Source organism: Gymnoscopelus braueri (genome assembly GCF_963280865.1).
Source record: "Gymnoscopelus braueri genome assembly, chromosome: 7".
In the NCBI taxonomy this organism is placed as follows: domain Eukaryota; kingdom Metazoa; phylum Chordata; class Actinopteri; order Myctophiformes; family Myctophidae; genus Gymnoscopelus; species Gymnoscopelus braueri.
The window spans coordinates 3,827,111-3,851,996 of NC_137608.1; the positions used below are offsets into that span (position 1 = coordinate 3,827,111).

Genomic DNA, 24,886 nt, shown 5'->3' on the forward strand with positions numbered 1-24,886 from the left:
GCCTTACACCTACAACTCATCTAACCCCTGCTCATTTTGCTAGGGTCGGATTGCTCAGGGTAGAGGACAGAGTACAGCAACTTGCAATGGGCCTGGTCTACAAGATGCACCACAACGTTAAGATACCCATGTACCTGTCAAAATAATCAATCAATTGTCATAGAGAAAAGTTTTTGTCCCGGCCGGCTCGTGTCGTCTTTCAACATGAAAATACTTTAAATAATGCACTTTCTGACACGTGGTGAGATCACACATAATAAGCGCTCCGTCCGCTGTATCAATGCCCGAGTAAACAATACACGCTCATCGCTCACGCTATTATTATTGTAGCACAGAGAGCTGCAGCCCGTAGTTCAGTCTACCCGGTGACTGGCCACTGGTTGGGACCATGATAACAGAGTACATCCCATAGCCTGGGGGACCGTAGCTGTGACAACAGACCCCGTGGCCGCGTGTGAATGTGCACGTGGCCGCGCATTCGCAGTAATGGCGAAAACTGTAGTCGTAGAGTTCAACAAAAAACGTGAATAAACAGCTTGAATTTGGGCGAAGTGAGTAACTGGCTTCCTCACGGTCTAATAATGCTGAATAACGGTCAATGCCGTGTGCAAGTTGAGATCAATTGCGCAAGCCAGTGAGGAGAAAATGCGGAACAGAGAGTGTGACTGGAGTGTGAGTGACTTCCCTTAATTATATGTAGGATAATAGTCAGGTATAAAAACATCAATAGTCAGCTTGATTTTTTTTCCACAACTGCAACTCAAAGGAAAGTGCACAATTTGATATTGTCCATATTTCATCTTTTTATGTTGTTGTTTTCTTCCCATAAATTAGTTACTTTGTCATATGACATTATGTGTTTATGTTGTGAGCTTGTAGATCGGCTATTTTTGCCAATACTGACATGCCCAAAACAGGTTTGCCAGGTTGAAAGTGGTCAAGCGTGTCTGTGTGGGTTTTATAAATATTGAACCAGTGAAAAGTATTCATACAAAAGAAGAAAGAAATTGCCGATCTACAAGCTTGACGTGTCGTGAGCTTGTAGATCTGCTATTTATGCGTTTTTCTTCTTTTTTTTTAAGTAAATATGAAAGTGTTTAAGTGTGTGTGGATTTTATGAATATTGAACCAATTAAAAGTATCCATTGGAACACAGGTTCTTTCTTTGTCTCTCTTTTTTTTTACTGGAAAGTAACCGTTTTTAACATACAAGGTTTCCTGCCAACAGGGATGACTTGGAAGTGATGCTTGTGTGTGTGTGAAAGCTAAGTTTCTAATAATCATTTCTATAGAGCAGGGGTCTTCAACGCAGCCCAAGGACCCCCTAGCTGAGAGAGAGATGAAGCAGGGACCCCCTAGCTGAGAGAGAGATGAAGCATGGACCCCCTAGCTGAGAGAGAGCTGAAGCAGGGACCCCCATATTGTATAAAAATGTGTTTTGGATTAAACCTTTTTTGTTTACATGGTCTGCTCTTTTTTCCCTCTACACCTATACCTCTTTGCCAAAAATAGCCGATCTACAAGCTCAAGTTGTGAGCTTGTAGATCTGCTATTTTTGGCTCAGAAAAGGGATGCTAGGTTTCAAGTGGATAAGGTAAAAAAAACACATCACACAAAGATTTGGACCCCCTGTAGTTACTCTGAGGACCCCCCCTAGGGGTGCCGGACCCCCTGTTGAAAACCCCTGCTATAGAGTTTGTTTGTTTAGTAATAGGGGTCTCCCCGTCTCTCCATCTCTCTAGTAAACAGAATATGGATTCTCATCAGGAAAGAGAGCCCATGTATCAGTTTAAAATGTATAGAGTTCCAGTTCCATTTGCTCATTACTTTGTCTCATCACTTCCAATTGTATTTTTTTTATCCTGTATCCTGAAGTAGGAGTTCTCTCTCCTGGTTGGATAACATTTGTATCCTGACCCGAAAGTGTATTTTCTGTTTATTAAAGAGCTGGAGAGATATAGAGACATGTTGTGAACTTGTAGATCTGGTATGTTGGTCAGTATCATCATGTCAGTATCATGGCGAATATCAGGGTCAGTAACATGCACACTAAGTATCATGGTCAGTATCATGTCACAGGGATGTCAGGCCCTGAAAGCCTCTTTACTTTGCCTTTGTTCTTTCCATTCATAGACAGCCCCTCCACAGCCCATATCCACCTATTTAGGCTACCTGCACCTTGTCATACATTTATGAGAATTATCTCAAGCTTTTCCACAAAATGCACTATAGATACACACAGAGATAGAAGGGAACGCCCAGGAACGCCCATTCGATTTTGTCCCAGGGGAAAACAGAACGATCTGCCTCATAGAGTTACATCATACACGATCGTTTGATCACTTTCAGAGCTATTTTATGGACGATGGAGACATTGTCAGCCAAGAAAAATCCATCAGAAGGACAGCTGGAACACAATCGTCCACTCGCCCTCGGAAAAGTTGACTTATTATTAAGATATATGTGACTAAAAAGACCAAACATTGACAATCTATGAGCTCACAGCGCGTCGGAACGCGACGCGTTGTAACTGTGAGCTAGATTGGCAATGTTTGGTTTATGTTCCCCCCAGAATACGTAAACTGGGGTTCATGTGGTTTATCAGATTATCCTTATATCTTATTGCATTAGTCAAGTTTCAGCACAAGCACCACTGAGACCGGAGATCCGTTTCCCTCTTTCCATCTCCGTCAGAGTATCAAAACACTCGCCCCAAAACACAGTCGCCCCGGGGCAAACCCGCCGTTATTCACCTGGTATTCCTAAACTCAGTAAAACTATGCCTAAACTGCTAAACATAACCTTATTCCTAAACTGAACCTCAGTAAAACTATGCCTAACCATGAACTTATTTCAAACCGTAAAACAAATACAAGAATACAAGAACCGCTGGTCGGTGAGAAAAATGGGGGCGAACGTGTTTTGGTGCGAGTTTTCTGGTTACCTCTTGTCTCGCTCCTTGTTACAAAACATGTTTACATATGCACCGTGTTTAATCGCCTGGTAGAGACACTATTACAAGATATGATCAATTAAACTTACCATAATATCAAAACCCAACAGCCATTAAGTCATCAATAATGTTTATAGTGAATTTGAAGTACAGTTTAGAGACTGTTTTGTGAACGGCACGTACCGTCGCCATTACCATTTGGCGAAGTGCGTCATTTAATATCATGCAGGATTTACACACTGCTTTAGCTCCGTGTTCATTGCCAGATTAACAATTGTGTTTTCTGTAGGTTTTTAAACGAGGATAGTCTAGGGTTTGGCTTGTTTTGTGTGTAAATCGCTGCATGTTGCGTTTCCAAACTGCAATGGAGTCGATGTCTCCTGTACTTGGAATTCACTAAAACGTGTTCTATAAACATCATTGATGAATGAATGGCTTTTGCTTTTTGATATTATGATAAGTTTAATTGATCATATCTATAGAAAATGTAATAGTGTCTCTTACCAGGTGATTAAATCCGATAACCTCGGGCCATTGTGTTGTGTTGGATCCTCTGTTCAGTCAGGACAACTGTTGAGACCGGTTTATAATATATGTGTACAGATATATATTATAATGTGTGTATATAAGTTCTTTCTTTGATTTGTATTCATTTAATTGAAGTCCTGCAATGTATTAATCCAATGTGTAATATGCAACTGTCTCTGGCAGCCTTATCTGTAAATACACTCACATAGGCCATTTAAACTGATTCAGTAGCTAGTGTTTTTCCATCACCAAGCAGACAAATGTGTTACGCCCTTTTCCTAATAAAATACTTGGGCAGAAGGAAAGTGCGCCATTGTAATCTGGGACCTTGTGGAGGGAGATACATGGTCGTTACAATCCTCGTCGAGTAAAAGAGATCTCATGTGTCACGTGTATTTCTTCATCTTTGTGTGATCAACAGCAAGGGGGTTTAAGATTTACGATCATAAACCTAACATTTCACCGGCGTTGTCTCAGACTGATGACGATATGTGTCCCAAGAGTTAGTTCTAAGGCCACTGGAAGCGAAGAGGCAAATGGTTGAGTTGTTGGTTTGATTAATAAAAATCCTGGTATGATATCCATTTTGAAAATGTGAAAGCAAGGAAAGATGTGATTGATGTTTTAGGATTATTAATTAAATGAACAAAAGGAGGGAATGTTGAGACCGGTTTATAATATATGTGTACAGATATATATTATAATGTGTGTATATAAGTTCTTTCTTTGATTTGTATTCATTTAATTGAAGTCCTGCAATGTATTAATCCAATGTGTAATATGCAACTGTCTCTGGCAGCCTTATCTGTAAATACACTCACATAGGCCATTTAAACTGATTCAGTAGCTAGTGTTTTTCCATCACCAAGCAGACAAATGTGTTACGCCCTTTTCCTAATAAAATACTTGGGCAGAAGGAAAGTGCGCCATTGTAATCTGGGACCTTGTGGAGGGAGATACATGGTCGTTACAATCCTCGTCGAGTAAAAGAGATCTCATGTGTCACGTGTATTTCTTCATCTTTGTGTGATCAACAGCAAGGGGGTTTAAGATTTACGATCATAAACCTAACAACAACATTCTTATCGGACTCTTGTTTAATTTGCTAATGTAGCATTCCTTGTCGAGTGGCAACAACGTTCTGTGCCTGTGATCTGGCAAGCCATGACGCCTGCTTTTAGATCAGTACACTTTTACAGCATATGAGTTTGAAAACCCCACATCCCTCCGTCTATACCAGCTGGGGGAAATCTGTGTTTTCCCCCGAGTGCAACTCCGCCCCCCTAGGTACAACCCACTGATGACACTATGCCGTGTGGATGTATTGTGTACTCTTTCATTGTATTGTTTACCATATTGGATTATTAATGGACTGTAATGTTGTGTTGTTTGCCGTGGTTCTTTTCACTTGTATTAGGCATAGATTTACTTTGTTTGCTATAGTCGGTGAATCTTTCATGTGACATTAGGGATTGAATTGATGTGAATCTGAGTCTGTTCACCTGTTCTCCATCTCAACTCTGTAGACTGGTATTTGTCCACCATTAGTACTGGTCCTGACTTTGGTTGATTTGTTGATTGAGTGGTCACACCCTTCTGACATGTAATGGGTGTCATCTGTGTATTTAAATGTCACAATTGGTCTCTTTACCCAGAAGAAGGCAGCTCAGTCTCTCCGAAACTGTGTCCACAATACATGATTGTCTGTGTCCACACCACATTATTGGCATTGGCAACTACGAGTATGCGGCAACTCTTTTATTATTTATGGTCATTGTGTCCCCATACTGGTCATTTTGTCTAGAAGGTACTTGTCCTTGTGTCTGCATATCATGGTCAGTATCATGGTCAGTGTCACGGTCAGTGTCATGGTCAGTGTCATGGTCAGTGTCATGTCGATATCATGTCAGAGTCATGGTCAGTATCATGTCAGTATCATGGTCAGTATCATGTCGGTATCATGACGGTATCATGGTCGGTATCATGTCACAGTGATGTGAGACCGTGGCCACGGAAACGTCCGTGAGTGATGTGCTGCTGGGGAACCACAATAAATAAGATATCCTATATTTGGTGGTGGGCAGTTACTTTACCACTGTTTAACTGCCTTAACAGACAACGTCACACTGATAAGAACCAGTATGTGCGCGCAGGCCGGCACCAACTGAACCCCAGCGCTCATAAGATGCAATGTAAAAGTGGTCACAAGCCTCACGTGTAAAAATGCATCCCATCAAACTTTCAGATGCTGTTTTTCTCCCAGTGTGGAGGAAGAATGCTTAGGATTTTTACTGTGATCTCTTGCTCTTGAAATATATATTTCTTGGTTTCTGTTGTGTGTAAACAATAGCAATTCAAAGCAGTTGTCCCCAAACCCACCTCCAGTGGCTGTCATAAGAACGGAGGGAGCGCTCTATGATCACGGCACCAGAACCTGCTCTTGCTGCTGCAGCCCGTCAAGCCTAATTTATGCTCCGTCCCGCAAAGGTGTCGCGCGCAGAGAACGGCCGAGAATAGCAGACCTCCAAGCTCACAACGGTCTCATCCACGACGCGGTTGTGAGCTTGTATGTCAGCTGTTCTCGGGTGAAGTACATGTCTCGCCAGGGCGCACCTTACCGGCCAACACACAAGAGGAGGTTGAATGAACTGAAACCAGCGCACCCCAAAATAACAGGTTTGGGGATCTGTTGGGAATTGATTACATGAAACAGTCACCTGTGCGTCCAGTCTCAATGTAACAAATAACAAATAATTGGTCTACTAGGTAATCTTATAAGACACTGTGTGTGTGTGTGTGTGTGTGTGTGTGTGTGTGTGTGTGTGTGTGTGTGTGTGTGTGTGTGTGTGTGTGTGTGTGTGTGTGTGTGTGTGTGTGTGTGTGTGTGTGTGTGTGTGTGTTACCTTGCAGTATTTCCATGGGCAGGACAATCCATGCGTTGGTCAGATAGGAGATGTACAGATATCGAGCCGTGTTGCACGCCAGGCCAATATACAACACCCTATGAGCGCACACACACACACACACACACACACACACACATACAATACATTACTTAATTCTAGTCAGTAAAAATATAATATTCTTCATAATGTAGAATGTAACTGGGTGTGTGATTTTTAGGAGGGATGCAACGAACCGAAGACGTTGCAAGCTTCTAAATCGGCTATTTTTTAGTTTGTGACATCAGTGCACAATCTAAGTATAAAACAGAGAAAACTCCAATCCCAAACCTAACCTCTAAATGCCTATCCCTAATAATGATTTTCAACTATAAAAAACGTTTTGTTTCTTCAGAGGACAAGGTAAATTGTCCTTACAATGTCTATTTCTTAAATTCTACTATACTTTCGGGACACGTGGTCCTCACAAGTATAGTAATACACACACACACACACACACACACACACACACACACACACACACACACACACACACACACAAGATAACTGGATGGACTTTAACCTGCTGCTCCAACCACACTGTGTTCTGCTGGGAAATAACTATGTACATTTTACTCAAGTACCGTGTAACTGTATACATTTAACGGTATTGTAAAATAGCAGATCTACAAGCTCACAACATGTCTGTCATTCACAATGTACTTTGTCCCTTTCTAGAAATGTAGGAGAGTCAAAAGTACAATATTTGTCTTTAAAATGTAGTGGAGTGAAAGTCATGAGCTTCCAAAAAAACATTAAAACAATGTTGCTGTCGGACAGAAACCTCTTATGTCCATATTTGTACTTTTTATGTATTTTTTTTTCCTTCGCAAATTAATAAAAAGGTAGTAAGTGATATGTATTTGCTTAAAACACAACTGTTTTTCTTTTGTTAAAAGGTTAAAGCTCTATATTCAGATAGTAATCATTGCTATAGAGTGTTTGTTCAGTAAGGTGGTTTGCCAATTTCAGCCAATCAGGAGAGTACACATTAATGAGCTTAATTTTATAATGTTCCAGTTCCAATGTTGTCTGCTCACTTTGTGTCGTAACTTCCAATTTCACTTGTTTATCCTGTATACTGTGTGAGTTCTCTCTCCTGATTGGATATAATTAGCATGCCAACCTGAAAATGCCTTTTCTGCTTATTAAATAGCTGGACAGACAAGGAGACCCCCTGTTACTGAACACTCTAGAGCAATGATTACCGTCAGAATACAGAGCTATTTAATACTAATTGTAACTAATACATTTATCTTGCACTACCTAATGCTCTACGTTGTCATAGTGTCACACAAATGTAGCAAAAATAGCCGATATACAAGCTTGTAGATTGGCTATTGTAAGTTAATATGAAAAAGTATTAATATTAAGTATTAACAAAAGCTTATATATATAACTACAATGGATCCATTGGAACACAGGTACTTTTTTACATTTCCTGAAAAGTAACAGTTTTGGACATACAGGGTTTCCATCTGACAGCGACAAAATACTCATGCAACACAAAGTGAGCTGCTTCTGTGTCCTTCAGCTGCTTTCCAAAATAATACAAAATACATGAATATTCAAGTTAAGTAAAGATACTCCAACAATTCACTTACATACAGTACTTGTGTAAATGCACTAGAGTACACAAAGCGAGCTGCTTGGTTTGCCCTGCAGGCTGGTGAAAGAGCTGCTTTGTTTTCTCTACAGGTTAGACAGCCCAGCCCGTAAGCTGACACTGTGTGTGTGTGTGTGTGTGTGTGTGTGTGTGTGTGTGTGTGTGTGTGTGTGTGTGTGTGTGTGTGTGTGTGTGTGTGTGTGTGTGTGTGTATTACTACACTTGTGAGAGCCAAATGTCGTCATAAGTATAGTAGTATTTGACAAATAGACAGGACCATTTTCCTGGTTGTTTTATGGTTAAAATAGATTTACAGTTATAGGTTTACAAGGAATAGATTCAGGTTTATACTTTTATACTTGTGTCACACACGCACCAAAAAACTGCAGATCTACAAGCTCACAGCGCACAAGCTTGTAGATCTCGGCTATGTTTCAGCTATTTTCAATGCTGCCTTAAAACGATGTCCTCACAAGTATAGTCATACAAACGTGTCTCTGTGTGTGTGTGTGTGTGTGTGTGTGTGTAAGCCAACACTGTGGTGTCAGATATCACTGCTCCCTGCCACAGCAGAGCAGACATCCCATAAGAAGCCCTCTGTTCCCTCAACAGAATAGACTGAATTTGATAGCAAGAAGCCCATACAATTAACAAATGAGCATTGGAAACAGCTGAGCAGAGTCCTGAGGGATTTCAGATATTGTAGTTCATCTCTTTCTGACGTTGCATATATTGGCAGATTTCGAACTCGAAAAAGATTATTATTTTTCATCAATACAAAAGTTGACCAATATTTGTACTTCATCTAGACAACATAGATACATTGTAGTATTCTAATTAGGCTAATGCTGTATCACCAAAGCGACAGAATGGTCCGTGAAGTCAAATCGTGACCTCAATATTCAAAGTGAAATTAAACTGTGGATTTTGAGAATTGTGACACCCCTATTATGTGTCACAATGAAAACACATATTTGTTCAAGGTTTTAAAAGGAAACTGAAATGTAATTCTTTTAACATTAGATTTTATTTTTCAAAGGGATATAATAAAAGAAAGAAAAAATTCTATCGATTAGTCACCCCGTGGAGACTTGAATTCATGGATATTTTTTATCCGGTAGGAGACACAAAGGAGGTACTTTGTGTCTCCTACCAGAACCGCTGCCAGTCATCAAATTATTGGCTTAGGAATGCGACAAAAACTAAAACATCCATGAATTCAAGTCTCCATGGGGTGACAAATCGATAGAAAAAAAAAGTCATTTCGGAGGTGAACTATCCCTTAAACGTACATTTTTCATAAAAAGCGTAGTTTTTTTGCCAAGTATTTGGGGGGCCCACTTGCAGTATCCTCACGGCCCACCAGGTGGAGAATCCCTGGTGTAAACATGCTTCTCTTACCTGATGTGTCCGACCAGCTCGATGAACTTGTGGCTGGTGAAGTAGGCGGCCAGCTCTGCCGCGTGACTGAGCACAGAACACACACCAAACAACGTGGTGGTCCCCTTCAGGTCCTCTGAGGAAACACAAGACAACATTTAGAACGGTGGTTATCAAACCTTTTCATGTCAAGGACCCCCAAAATGATGTTTTGAAAAAAAAGCTAAAGTATAAAACACCTTCCTCATTTCATGGAACCCCAGTTTGTTATACAATAGGCCAGTGGGTTTTCAAACATTTTCATGTCAAGGACCCCCAAATTAATAAGTGTTTGGCCGCAGACCCCCATCTGAAAATATTTTGTGCCAGGGACCCCGATACAAGATTTGTTCAAACATTTTCCTTTTTAAATAGCCGATCTACAAGCTCACAACGTGTCACATTACGACATGTGAGCTTGTAGATTTGCTCTTTTCAAATAGCCAATGTATTTCAAAAGGTTTTTAAAATAGCAAAAATAGCCTACATCGCGACACGTTGTGAGCTTATAGATCGGCTATTTACTACTTTTGTGTGACACTGTTGTACAACAAAGTATGCCATTAATTTACGAAAAAATGTATGGCATTATATATCGTTGCTGCCCAACAGCATCGATATATAACAATACATTAAAACTTATATATATATATATATTAAAAAAAATCTTACCCAGATGCCAGTAGAGGAAGGTGAACACGTATCCATATCCAAAGCCCATGAACCAGGCCACAAACAGCACAGAGCTGTAGCGCACGCTGCACAGCAGCCTCAAGAGGTCGCTGTAGTGGAACTCCTGATCCGTCGTGTCCGCAGAAAAAGAAGCGCCTGATTCCGGAGACCCGTCCCCTTCCTCCTCTGTGGCTCTGCCCTCCTGTAACTCCTCCTGCAGACAGGAATGGAACCGTTGTTTCAACTACATTAACGTGTTTTAATTGAAAACATGACATTTGTCGATATTTGATTTAATGTAAATACAAATGTGATAAACTTGATTAAATATATATTTATAACTATATATAATTTCTTTTTTTACTCGTTTCTCTTGATTATCCCATTAAGACCGGGAATGCATCTGTGTCATTTTAAGATTTCTTTGGCTATTCAAAAATAGCAGATCTACAAGCTCATAGCGCGGCACCGAGTGCCGCACTACGAGCTTGCTATTTTTGGAAAACTCCAAATCTTTACAAATGTCTTCTAAATCAGTTTTCTGAAAAACCCTATGTTGCTATATCAGTGGTTCTCCAATTTTTTCATGTCAAGGAAGGACCCCCAAAATCTTATGTATTTGGCCGCCGACAAAATATGTGTTGTTCCAGGGAACAACACTTCCAGTTGTCCCCCCAGAAGGAAAGATTTGAGTACAAAATGTTGTTTAACCCATTGAGGCCTGAGGTTCCGATTCTGCAAAATGTCTTCTAAATCTTAACAGTTTTCTGAAAAACGTATGTTTCTATATCAGTGGTTTTCAAACTTTTTCATGTCAAGGACCCCCAGAATGATATGTATTTGGCCGCGGACCCCCATCTCAAAATATTTGGTTCCAGGGATCCCCATGCAAAGATTTGAGTTAATGTTTGCTTTAAAATAATATATATATTCAAAGATTTGCTACACATTTTCACGATTTAAAAAAAATAGCAGATCTACAAGCTCATAGCACGGCATTCGGTGCCGTGCTATGAGCTTGTAGATCTGCTATTTTTGAATAGCCAAAGAAATCTTAAAATGACACATGAGATGCTTTCCCCGGTCTTAATGGATAAAACAATTACTTGAAAAATGAAGTGACAAAATAATCAATATTTGCGAGGCCATACCTGCCGATATTCCCCGTCCCCTTTGTCGAAGTAGAACTGCGTGGCCACCACCAGGGCGACGCCCATCAGCACCCCGAACACGATGAAGGCCACCTGGTAGTTGTGGAGGCGGTACTCTGGCAGGACGCACCCCACGCCGTCTATGGCGACCGTGACATGGGTGTGGTCTATCCAGATGCCCACCAGCAGCATGGCCACGCCCCATCCCAGCGAGCCCCACATCCGCTGCAGGCCGTAGCGGTCACGGTGTGCTCCCAGGTTCTGCAGCGTCACCGTGTCCACGATGGTCACCGCCGGCGCGCTGAAGAACTCACCTATGATTTTGATACGGTAATGATTAAGGCCCCTACATGCTACCGTCTAATGTCAGAACAAAGTTCTTATGGGGTAGGTAGGTTATAACTAGAAAATGACGTCAATAAGAAGTTCTAATGGTCGGTCTCAGAACTTTTTTTTTTTTGGTCACTCTTGCACACAGAGTGACCAATTACTGCATACATGGGCAACTGGCGGCCGGGGGACCACATGCGGCCCCCACCTTCACTTGTGCCATTGACGTGTTTCACGTGTTTTTGAAAATATATATTTTTTTTCTTTTTTTGGGGGGGGACGGGGGGGGGACGTTATAGATATCATTATTTGAAGATTTGCTGATCCATTCACTTCTTGTTTAACTTATTACTTAAAAAGGCTTTATCTCAGCTCCTGTGTACTTTTTTTTTTACTATGTATTTTTGGCCCAGACATGTTATTTTCAAAGGCAGACAATTAAGGTCAACTAGGTCGTGATTTGTGAAACCACACAGTGCAACCCTCAGTGATTAGCAACCACCAGGGGATCGATCATACTGGAGATAAATATTCTGTGACTACTTCAAAATCTAAGATAAGAAAAATCTCTGGCACTGGGACAACACAGCCAGAAATAAGTCTGGCACTGATGTGGCCCGCAGGTTAATATCAGAATACTGATATATTATTGATTTCAGCTGTTACAATTCCAACCATGCAAACATGACCCGCTTTAATTACTTCAGTCTAAATTAGTAGCTTAACTCTTTCAGTGCCACAAGACGTCAAATACGTCATGAGGCCTGACGCCCCGTGTGCCACAAGACGTCAAATACGTCATGAAAAAAAAAAACATGGGAAAAACATGTTCAGAACCCAAGATATGATGATTTGAAGATTTGCTGCTCCATTCACTTCTTGTTTAACTTTTTACTGAAAAAGGCTGTATCTCGGCTCCTAAGCACTTTTTTTTTTACAATTAATTTTGGTTGTGGCACTCAGAACCAAAATTCCATAAATAAGCATGGCACTGAAAGAGTTGACTAGTATTAAAATTCTATTGTCTTTTTTACGTCCAATGTATTTGTATTTAAGTTCATAAGGGTTAACTTAAGTATGACTAAATGCATTTGAAATTAAATAAGAATGTTACTTTTCAAGATTCTAATCAAAAATAGCAAAACAATATTCTGGATTCCAATTCCAAAATAGCAAAAATAGCTGATCTACAAGCTCAAAACGACGCGTTTTGAGCTTGTAGATCGGTGTGGAAATATAGTGGCCCCCTCCATCATCAAAGTTGCCCTCCCCTGAATTACTGTCTTTACTGTCCAAACTAGTTTGGACGGTTCGTACGGTCTCTACAAACCTCTGAAATCCCTAGTAGTGACCATGGATAAACACAAACTGTCGCAAGAAATAGCGAAACCTCCATACCTCCGTGACAAATGTCCCTCACGGCGCGTCGGAACGATATCCAGGTATTAAAATAACCACTCTTGGTGTACACAAATGCTCCAGCGTCTCAAGACAGAGCAAGCTACACAGGTGTGATAAATTCAATCAGATTACTGGGGGGGGGGGGGGGGGTCTATCTCTCAAAACAGTTCAGTTGGCAGTAGATACACTTGTCTGTCAGAAAGGTTCTGACGTTGGATGCATTTTTTGTACCATTACACATGATGGGAGGAAGGATAGTTCACCCCCAACATGACTTTTTTATCGATTAGTCACCCCATGGTTTCTTTTTGGTCGCATTTCTAAGCCAATAATTTGATGACCGGCAGCGGTTCAGCTAGGAGACACAAAGAGTCTCCTTTGTGTCTCCTACCGGAACAGCTGCCTACCGGTCCACTGGTCATCAAATTATTGGCTTAGGAATGCGACAAAAACAAAAAAATATCCCTGAATTCAAGTCTCCATGGGGTAACTAATCGATAGAAAAAAGTAATGTTTTTAGGTGAACTATCCCTTTAACACATTCCCTGCCAGAGGGTTTTTTTTATTTTACTTCCCCCAGTGCCAGTGTTTAAATTTTGAATTTTTAGGAGCCGAGATACAGGATTTTAAAGTAATAAGTTAACCAAGGAGTGAATGGAGCTAGAAATCTTTGGATCGTGATATCTCTGGTTCTGTGTGGATAAATTGAAAAAAAAAAAGACAAAAAAAAAAAAAAAAAAAAACTTTTTTTTTTTTTTTTTTTGGAAAACGGTTATACTCGTGGATGGATTTTTTTGGCAGTAAACGGGTGTATTTTTCATCAACGGTTATACTCGTGATTGGCAGGCAAAGTGTTAAGTCAGAGGGTTCTCAACCGACACTGTGAGGATACTGCAAGTGGACTGATCAAAAAGCTCACAATGCGTCTCGTTTTATTGTGAGCAATTTTTGGCTAATGTTCCCCCCAGAATATGGATGCTTGCTTGGGGTTTAAGTGGTCGTTAATGAGCATCCTTACCCACGATGATGACCAGCAGAATGAGCAGGAAGATGTTCTCCACCTGGCTCTGGTTGTAGATGATCTGGTACTCTTTGGGTCTGGTTGGAGCAGGAGAGGTGGTGCTGACGGTGGTGCTGCTGGGCGGAGGAGCGTGTGTGGTGGTGTTGATGGTGGATGAGTTGGTGGAGTTGTAGTTGAATATCTCTGCAGGGTGGGTGCTGTTAGGGCTGTCATGATTACAAATTTAAGTTGCCGATTAATTGTCGCTCAAATAATTGCGAGAGTTTTAAGCATATTTTGTTTATCGCAATAATATTGTCAATGCTTAAGTATTTAGGGGGACATTTACGTGAAATTTTGATATTGTCCCATCAATACTGTATTGTCTCTTTATTATGTTTTTTTTAAACAGTGTATTTTCGCCCCCAAACGCAATAGCACATAGGCTCGTGCCTATGTTGCCTATGCCAGTGGTTCTCAAAGTGGGGGTCCCCAGCAAAATGTGTTACATACTGTTATTACAGCATCACACTCATTTTAACCACTTTATCCATTTATACGTTGACTATTCAAAAATAGCAGATCTTCAAGCTCACATGAGAGAGAGTTCTGAGTGTGAGCGTGCTGTATTAATTAATGTATCAATTAATGTAAATATAACATAAATTATGTATATATTTACGGTATATGATTTTTTATACATATATTATTCTTTTCATTTGAATTGTGTTGCAAACACTGTACCTTATTTCTTATTTATTTCCTTTTTCAAACTGAGCCAGGGGTAGGGCTCGATAAGCATTATGCTTCTCCCTGTCCCCTTTTCCAGCTTCTTGGACACTTCATGTATACGAACTTGTGCCTTGGACCTCCTTTTTTCTTGTGATTATGACTTTTCAAATTTGCATTAATACACTTGTATATATGTATCTTTTCTGTTGTCCAAAAGAGCTGGAAATAAACTGAACTGAACAGTGCTTGTATATCTGCTATTTTGAAGAAAAACTAATGACATGAAAAGGTTTGAGAACCACTGGCTTCTGCCTTAACACCGCCATGGTCCTACCTGTGTGCATCACTAACCTTGGAGAAGTTGTTGCATAAATGGTGCTGTTGGATGTTTTGATGGTTGTGTTGGACGTTCTGACGGTGGCATTCATCGTGTCGGTGTCGTTAACACTCCTCTCCATCCTCCGGCGTTCGCGGTTCGAATCCCAAAACCCCGCCAGGACCAGAGGCAGGTGGGGAAGATCCTCCGCACTGCGGCCGCGTCGGCTGTGATTGGTGGAGCTGTCGCTAGGCAACGTTTCGTTCATGGAGGGAAGCGGGGGGGTGGTGGTGGTGGTGGTGGTGGTGGTGGTGGTGGTGGTGGTGGTGGTGGTGGTGGCGGCGGCGGCGGGCGGGGGCAGGGGCGGGGCGGCAGTGGTGAGAGAAGCCCCGCCCCCCTTCTCCATGCAGCTCATCTCGGCCGGTTTGACGAATCCGATGCCGCAGTTGAACACCAGCCAGCACAGCACGGAGAAGAGCAGAACCGCCTTGCCTTGAGGGGTGAAACACTTCATTCATTTAATCGATTATAACAAATCATTGATTTTAACTAGTTGTGAAACAGTTCATCTAATTCAGTGGTTCTCTACCTGAACTGGTGGTCCACGAGGGTATTTGCAAGTGGGCCCCCAAATAATTAGCAAAATACCAAGATTGTAATCACAATATAACGCTAATATTGTATATAATAATAATATCAAACATTTATTTTAACCCTTGAAAGGCGTTTTCATAGTGATCAGGGGTGCAATGCTGATGGGACGGCCTTGCACGGCGTGCAGGAACCTATTTGAACAGGAGCACGTGCAGGCACACGCATAGATTTAAAACAACTTTAAACTCGATGAAGTATCGGATTTAAATTCACACCTCAACAAAGTTTACAAAGGCTCCCGACTCACACCAGGTACATGAACATAGGAATGAGCCTAGATGCATATCAATTGTCCATTCTGTGACCATAGTGTAGGTGTTAAGCGACGTGCGCGTCACGTCATGAAAATACAGTGCAAGCACATCCCAAATGAGCATAGCAACACTGATAGTGATACCAATAGGACGTTTAAGGATAGATAGATAGATAGATAGATAGATAGATAGATAGATAGATAGATAGATAGATAGATAGATAGATAGATAGATAGATAGATAGATAGATAGATAGATAAATTGAAAAACTAATCAACAGAATAAATCGACAGCTGCAGCCACTACTTGCCTTTCTTGAAACGGTCAGCCACCACTCCCCAGAAGGGGGCGCTACAGAACTCGATGAAGTATCGGATCCCGACCAGGAGCCCGCTGCGGCTGGGCGACATGCCCAGCTGTTTGGGAGGCAAGGAACATTATTTTGTAAAGCACATTTCAACAAGGTTTACATGAAACAACAAGCATCAAAGACCAGCTGTAATGGTTTATTGCAACCTTTATTTTGAAAAGTGTCTAGTAAAACAGAGGCTGGTTGTGTCTCAGCCAATCACAGTTTCAGCCGACCACCCCATGTCCTCAGGTTATGGGATCTAAATGCAATGATACTGCCTTGTGTCGGCACTCGCTTTGACGTGAGGCTGAGAGAGAAAGAGTGAAGCGTGTTTATGTTTAATACACTTCTCTGCTGTCGGGCAGAAACCAGCTAACTACAAAATGTTCATTTTTCAGAAAAAAAGTGGAGTTAGGAGGTTTTGTTCATCAAGAACTGCTGAATGGACCTCCAAGCTCACAATGAGGTTGGAGGTCAAAAGGGTCAAAAGGGGGTGGAGCCTGGAGTCAGCAAAACTAGCTAACTCCACCCCCCTTTCGTGGAGATAGCTGGTTTAGCAGAACATTTGAGGATTCAATGGAGTTAGCTGGTTTTGTCAGAAGCGCTTTTTAATACTTTTCATTGGTTCAATATTTGTTTTACCAACACACAGACGTAAAGGGTGTTCAATAGCACTGTTTTATGGAAGAAAAAAAATGCAAAAGCGTCAAAATGGAGTTAGCTTAGTTAGTTAGTTTCTGCCCGACAGCAACGACTTGTAAGTTGCCCTGGATAAGAGCTTCAGCTAAATGTCTAAATTGTAGATCATCGCTGTCGGGTAGAAACCCTGTATGTCCAAAACCATGACTTTTCAGGAAATGAAAAAACAAAACAAAAACTGTGTGCTAATAGATCCAATGTAGTTATTATTTAGCCAAAGCTCTTGTTAATAATTTTCATTAGTTCAATATTTATCAAACCCACAGACAGATGACACTTGCACTTTAAAAAAAACGTATAATAATCAAAACTAGCAGATGTACAACTAGATCTAATTTTGTGTGACACTGTTGTATTAGCCTGGGATCCAGCCTGATTCACTACGTTCGGCGGATTTTTTTTCTCACTTCGCTTCCAGTCTGGCCAGCCTTCTATTTGACTCGTATTTCAGAACGTCATCGGTTACGTAGGCGACGTCGTTGCTGATTGGATGTTGTTCTAACGAATCAGAGTAGGGTTAGGGTATCTACACACTGGTGTTTTTGTCCCGCCCCGCAGAAAAAAAGTTTAAATATGGAGATACAAGGTTTCGACATTGTAAATTGTACCTGTTTGTAGTAAACGGCCAGCAGGGGGTGCAGTGAGCCGTACGCAGCGTAGAAGAACAGATAGAACACTTTGGACACCAGCAGACGACTGTTGACGCGCAAACACACCCGCTCACAGCAGTCCATGGAGGGGGCGGTGGGGGGAGGGGCCTCTGGAGGGGGCGTGGCCGACATGTCCGAAGGGGGCGGCGGCTCTGACGTGTGTGCGTGGAGCTCCAGGGACAGGGTGTTGAAGGGTTCGGACAGGATGTACTTCCTCTTGGCTTCCTCCTCATCCTCGGTCAGGATGCACACCTTGTCGTCAGACGACATGTCTGGGAGAAATCAAAATAATCAATTTTAGTCAAATATAAAAAGAAGAAAAGATTTCTCTCAAAATCGATTTTGAGGGAAATCTTTTGACATTTTGATTTATTATTATTATTTCATTTATTTATAAAAAAATGTAGAGAGAAAATCAGACCTACAAATACAAGCTTGTAGATGGGCTACTTTCGCGTGACACTGTTGGATGACGTTTCTGACTAGGCGCCGGTATACAAGTTAGACTGCCTAGTTTACACTGAACACGAACACGATAACCAAAACTATATAAAAAGCCTATGTGGTTTTGAGAGAAAACATTTGGATTTATTATTATTATTATTTCATTTATTTGTTCCAAATTTGGCAAAAATAGCGAGAAAAGCAGACCTACAATTCAAGCTTGTAGCTATAACTATATAATTAGCCTATGTGAGTGTCCACATTGATAAACGACACGTTCTGTAAACCAGAGGTTCTCAAACTTTTTCATATCAAGGACCCCCAAATTCATATATAGCCTATTTAGCTATGGACCCACATCTGAAAATACGTTGTGCTAGCGATCCCCAAAAGAAAAGATATGTTTAAAAAGATTCCTAAATTTTTCAACCCAAAAAGAAATAAATAAATAGCAGACTTACAAGCTCACAACGTGTTCCATTGATGCATTGTGAGCTTGTGCGTCTGCTATTTTTGAATATAAAATGGGGTTAAAGTGGTTAAACTGATTCTGATGCTACAGCATTAACCAACTTTAGCTGGGGGACCCCCTGAAACCCCCTCATGGGGATCCACGGGACCCCACTTTGAGAACCAATGTCTTAAAGGACCTGCACAATGCGTCCCGAGATTGTGCTTGTAGATTGGATATTTTCAAATACCTGAAAAACAAAACAGGGCTTAACCACTTATACCCTAATATTTCTTCTATATCTTCACTGAAAACAGCCGACCAACAAGCTCTTGTAGATCCGCTATTTTGATAAAAATGTATATCAAATATCTAAATACTACATCAAGCAACTTAAAAACTGTCCGGGGTGCTCCTAAAAGCGAGTAGACGATGTGAAAATATCCCTTTATGTTCATTTATGCTGCGGACCCCCTGGAACCCCCACAATGACCCCTTTGAGAACCAGTGCGCTCAAACCAGACTTATCAGCAGAGGGAAACTAAGTGACCTACAGTACGTTCCTCTACAACCTTTGTACTGAATGACAGCAACTGTGCATGAAAGATAGTAACTGACATACATGATTTAAATATGTAAATTGCATAGTCTTTACAAAGGGCACTTTCTCCTATGAAGGCAACCGGACAGGTGTGTGTGTGTGTGTGTGTGTGTGTGTGTGTGTGTGTGTGTGTGTGTGTGTGTGTGTGTGTGTGTGTGTGTGTGTGTGTGTGTGTGTGTGTGAAACAGGTTCTACAAGCTTTCCAATGAAACAGACACGTTTCACTCATAGATTCAGCCTGAGCTGAACTAAAATAAGCAGTGGTGTAAAGTAACTAAGTATATCTACTTTATTAAGTACTGTACTTAAGTACAATTTTCAGGTATTTTTTACTTTACTGGAGTATTTCCAGTTTTCTATATTTTTTACTTCTACTCCACTACATGTCAGAGGCAAATACTGTACTTTTACTCCAATACAGTTATTTGAAAACTTTAGTTACTAGTTACTATGCAGATATAAATTATTATATTATAAAACATACATTAACCACTTCAGCCCTATTGTATACATTGGCTATTTGAAAATAGCTGATCTACAAGCTCACAACGTTGTGAGCTTGTAGATATGCTATTTTCAAACATTTTAGTACTTTTACTTTTGGTACTTTAAGTACATTTTTATACCAATACTTTTGTACTTTTACTCAAGTAAATTTATAATTCCAGACTTTTGCTTGAAAGAGATAGAGCAGTATTGATACTTTTACTTAAAGTAAAAAAATGTGAGTGGCCTACTTTTTCCACCACTGAAAATAACAACCAAATAATCAATAGGATTCTTCCGGTCAACAGACAACAGACAAAGACACAGCATCACGTCATCATATCATGAGATGAATCCAGACTTATTATAGACTTCATAAAGACATGACGCGTCTGGCGGGACGGGCTGACATCATCAATCATCATTTACACAGTGGTGGAAGAAGTACTCAGAGAATTTACGTTAAGTAAAAGTAGCAATACCACAATATAAAAATACTCTGTTACAAGTAAAAGGCCTGTGTTCAAAATGGTACTTGAGTAAAACTGTTTGCATTTATTGTAAAAGCACCAAAGTATTGGCATCAAAATATACTTAAAGTACTAAAAGTAAAAGTACTGAAATGTAAAAAATATAGAATAATAATAATAATAGCAGATGCAACGCTTTGTGAGCTTGTAGATCGGCTATTTTCAAATAGCCTATGTATAAAATAGGGCTGAAGTGGTTAATGTATGTTTCATAATATAATAATGTATATCTGATTCTGCAAAGTACTAACGTTTTCAAATAACTGCATTAGAGTAAAATTACAATATTTGCCTCTGACATGTGGAGTAGAAGTAAAAGTATAGAAAACTGGAAATACTCCAGTAAAGAAAACATACCTCAAAATTGTACTTAAGTACAGTACTTGAGTAAATGTACTTAGTTACTTTACACCACTGACATTCACATCGTTATCATATGCGGAAGTAACGTTGTAACGCCAAAGTAACGCTGTAAACCAGCTCCAAGCAGGACGAAAACAACACGATCCAATGAATTAAAACGTATAACTTATTTATAATCCTGTATATCTAATTAAAAAATTGAATTAAAACGCATAACTTATGTATTCTCCTTCATGGCGAATAAACAAAGCCAACAAAGCCTCTCTCTTATGTTAGCCCTGAAACATGACCGTCATATCATGACAGTCATGGAACCACTTGTTCCTGGTTTGAAAATATGTTACATTTACAACCACTAAATCTAAATAAACGTTCAGATTTCAAATATAAAGTGCTTACCCCCAAGCCACTGATGTAACAAGTTAAAGCGCCTGGGTCTAAATACCCGTATCTTCCGTATTGTTCAATAAAAAGCATTTTAATCCGATTGGTGGCCATTTTCTCCGAATTTTCTCCATATACTTTCAACTACACGCCCCTATCGGTTGGGAGGTGTATTGCACTGTGATACATTATACAATAATAATAATAATAAATTAAAATGGTCGCCGATTGGATTAAAATGCTTTTTATTGAACAATACGGAAGACACGGGTGCTTACACCAGGCCGCTTTAAGTTGTTACATCCATGGCTTTAGGGTAAGCACTTCATATTTGAAATCTGAACGTGTATGTAGATGTAGCGGTTGTAAATGTAAAATATTCTCAAACCAAGAACAAGTGGTTCCATGACGCTTGTGACAGACGAGCGTCATGTGAACCATAGCTACTCTCTTGTCAAAACAACGATGCTTTTGACGCGATCGCGCACGCGCTCACATACACACACACACACACACACACACACACACACACGCGCGCTGCCTAGAATAAACATCATAATGAAAACGGTAACACGCGAATACAATAAAAACACACAAACACACAGATCCCAAAGGTACAGCAAAGCGCGCATGTGGTCGTTTCCTCACCTGCTCAGCTTTCAACTCCTTTTATTTAAAATTACATTAAAACTAGGATGACGTCGCACTTTGTCAGATCATCCCATAATGTCCAAAACAACGTCCCCCGTGAATAAGTGTTCCAATAAAGAATCAGATCGATGGATCCATGATCAATGTGTGTGGACGCGTTGCGGGTTGGTCTCTGTGCTGCTGTGTGCTGTGCTGCTGAAACAGGACATTCCACCTGCGTGCTGCCTCTGCACGCCTGCGCGCCAGCAAGGACGATACAAAAGAAAATGAAGGATGAGACAGAAACGTAGCAAGGATTATGAAAACAAAAAATGAAGGATGAGACAGATACGTAGATGACACTAGCCTGATTATCAGCCTGAAGCTGAGCTCACTCAGAGAGTGGGCGGGGTCTATGGTCTGGAACCAGGCTAAGATGACACGGGAACGTCACGTTGTTGGGAGCGTTGGGAGTGCACGCCTATTGTTTCCCATATGGGTTGGGACCGGACGGGACCCGTTTTGGGGTCGCGGACCCATTTTTATGGGCCGTAATAGCCTAAATATTTTTTTACGTTTCCTGCAATTATAACAAAAATAGCAAATATAATTTTCATTAAAAAAAAACATTTAATTTCAAAAGAATTAAGTAGCCTATACTTTAACGTTTCCTGCAAAAAAAAAAAAAAAGGTTAAAATAGCAGATCTACAAGCTCAAGTGTCACATGGCGATGCATTATTATTGTGAGCTATTTTCACTATTACATAGGGCTTAAGTCTCAAGATGAGAAGTTTGGGAACCCCAATCCATGATGATGGTTGGACCAGAACGCTTATCCAACTGATATGCCCATATATAGGCATATAAGGAGATTAAGTTGTGCAGAACAGCAGATCCGACCGCATTGGGGTTGCCCATATACGGTCATGTGAATATGTGGGCCCGAGTCGGTTCTGGACAACTGGATCTCCATATAGCTATGCCTATGGGCCGCCCGACCGACTTCAAGCTTGGCACACGCATCGCGCAAACTTGCCCATATATGGGTATATCTATAGATATGCCCATATATGGGCATATAGTGATGACTTCAGGGATCTCCATAAATGGCCATAAAAGGGACACAGGCAGACAGACTGGTACAACAGGGACTCTGACAAACAGGTACTTGATATATTACATAAGGTGGGGCATGCATTCCCTATTTGCATCGTTCCCGAGTGCACTGGTCAAGTACTATATCATTTTATTATCTAAAGAACAGAGTAAGTTTCTGCCCAGTCAGACACGGTGCTGATGTCTTTTAATATTTAATATATGACAACACACTATAAATGAAATAATAAAATAAATAAAGCGGATCATGATAAAGTGAATTCACAGACCCATTTGATACCATTTTGTTTTATGCCTGGGACCCCATTAATCACCAGTGCATATTTAACTCTGTGAGTTATAGACGTGTAAGGGTCTGTTTAGACCCCCGATTGTCCCCGGACCAGACGTTGATAAATAGTGCAGCACCTTTAAAGGAGTGTGCATTGCTCAACGGCACCATCTGGTGGTTTTGGTCTCAAATAACATCAGAGAAGTACAGAAAAGGACAAGAAAAATTTATTAACAGTTAACACGCCAGAACACACACACGCGCACGCACGCACTGCATGCACACATAGTCAAGTCAAGTCAAGTCAATTTTATTTATAAAGCACATTTAAAAACAACCAGGTTGACTAAAGTGCTGTACAGCATGATAAAAACAACATAGAAAATAAATAAACAGCATTTCAAAAACATTTCAAAAACAGCTTGTTAAAACAATGACAGAGACAGACCACAAGATAAGAATATGGGGGAGGGGGGGGGTACATATGGGGTGCAGACTAGATGGAGAAACATCTAGGGTGGATCAAAAGCTAAGGAGAAGAGGTGTGTTTTGAGTCGGGATTTGAAAGTGTCCAGGGAGGGGGCGAACCTAACAGTGGATGGAAGGCTGTTCCACAGATTTGGGCCAGCCACCACGGAAAAGGCTCGGTCGCCTTTATGCCTCAACGGCGACCAAGCCTTTTCCGTGGCTGTAGTGGCCGTCCCTTTTATGGCCATGGTGGAAAGTAGGGGAGAATGGGATTAAAAGTAACACTATTTACATTTTCCTCCATAATTCACAGAATACATTACATTACATTAGGCTACAGTCATTTAGCAGACGCTTTTATCCAAAGCGACTTACAATATTTTCAAGTGCATTCAACATAGGTAGGCAAGTCTTAAGTGCATTATCTTCTAAAACAAGCAACTAAGAGCATACCTTGCACTAAGGTAAAAAGTGCAATATATCAGCCACCTACTTTCTTAAACAGATGAGACAAATAGGAAAATCAAATGAGCAAGAGCTAAAACAAATAACAAATAAGTGTATCAAATAAACACGATCCAATAAAACAAGAGCTCATACAAATAATTGACAGCAAGTAGGCAAGGCTAAGAGGAAGGGTCAGGGTACTTGAAATATACTAGTCAGCTGTTGTTTTAAGAAACATACAGTATATATGTGAGCCATAATTACTAATACCATTTATAAGCTTTCACTAGTAAGTACAAGGTTAGATTTTAGGGTTAAGGTTAGGTTTAGGCATAGTTTTTTCTTGGTATATTGCTGAAGCGTTACGGAGTAAGTTGCCTACAATCAAGAACAAAGACCTGGCAATCACAGAAACGACTGGCCAATCACAGAATGGCGTGTGCACCATCAGAATGCTGACCAATCAGAATCGACCACATCACTGTGATGTCAGAGCACTGGCTATACTTACATGCCTCAGACCTTTGACACCAAGGATATGTGTGGATCCGGGACTGATGGAGCCTTCCTGTGGTCAGAGTTGCTGTATTGATATGTCTCAAATCGAGGTCACCTTTGACACCAACGGTATGTCTCCATCGGCACCAAGGGTATGTCTAGACCGAGGACTGATGGAGCCTTCCTGTGGTCAGAGTTGCTGTATTGATATTGATATGTCTCAAATCGAGGTCACCTGCGACCCCAACGGTATGTCTCCACAGAGGACCGATGGAGCCTTCCCGTCATCAGAGTTACTGCAGTGCCCGTTGTGTCTCCTGTGGCACGCACTGGACCGTTTCCCGGACATCGCGACCTGCCGCCACCGGTCGTGTGTGGACTGCCTGCGCCAGTACCTGCGCACCGAGATCTCCGAGTCCCGGGTCAACATCACCTGCCCCGAGTGCTCAAAGCGCTTCAACCCGCAAGATATCCGGAAGCTCGCGGAGAAGTACGAGGAGTTCAGGAGGCACCTGGCGGCCGAACCGGACTGCCGCT

General features: G+C 41.0%; 1 protein-coding gene across 3 annotated transcripts in view; it reads right to left on the bottom strand.

Annotated features, from left to right (window-relative positions):
- LOC308089392 (major facilitator superfamily domain-containing protein 6-A-like) overlaps positions 1–21,770 on the bottom strand; it is a 278,032-nt gene extending 256,262 nt beyond the window's left edge. For all 3 annotated transcript variants that reach the window (XR_013933497.1, XM_080434085.1, XM_080434084.1), the window contains exons 1-9: positions 21,567–21,770; positions 17,618–17,931; positions 16,269–16,374; positions 15,086–15,542; positions 14,021–14,229; positions 11,272–11,585; positions 10,121–10,334; positions 9,431–9,545; positions 6,385–6,482 (exon numbers count right to left, since the gene is read on the bottom strand). Coding sequence is in view for 2 of the 3 variants with exons in the window: in XM_080434085.1 (XP_080290211.1) it covers positions 6,385–6,482; positions 9,431–9,545; positions 10,121–10,334; positions 11,272–11,585; positions 14,021–14,229; positions 15,086–15,542; positions 16,269–16,374; positions 17,618–17,929 (1,825 nt within the window). In the remaining variant the exon portion in view is untranslated. The remainder of the gene's footprint in view (positions 1–6,384; positions 6,483–9,430; positions 9,546–10,120; positions 10,335–11,271; positions 11,586–14,020; positions 14,230–15,085; positions 15,543–16,268; positions 16,375–17,617; positions 17,932–21,566) is intronic.
- Between the last annotated feature and the right edge of the window lie 3,116 nt (positions 21,771–24,886).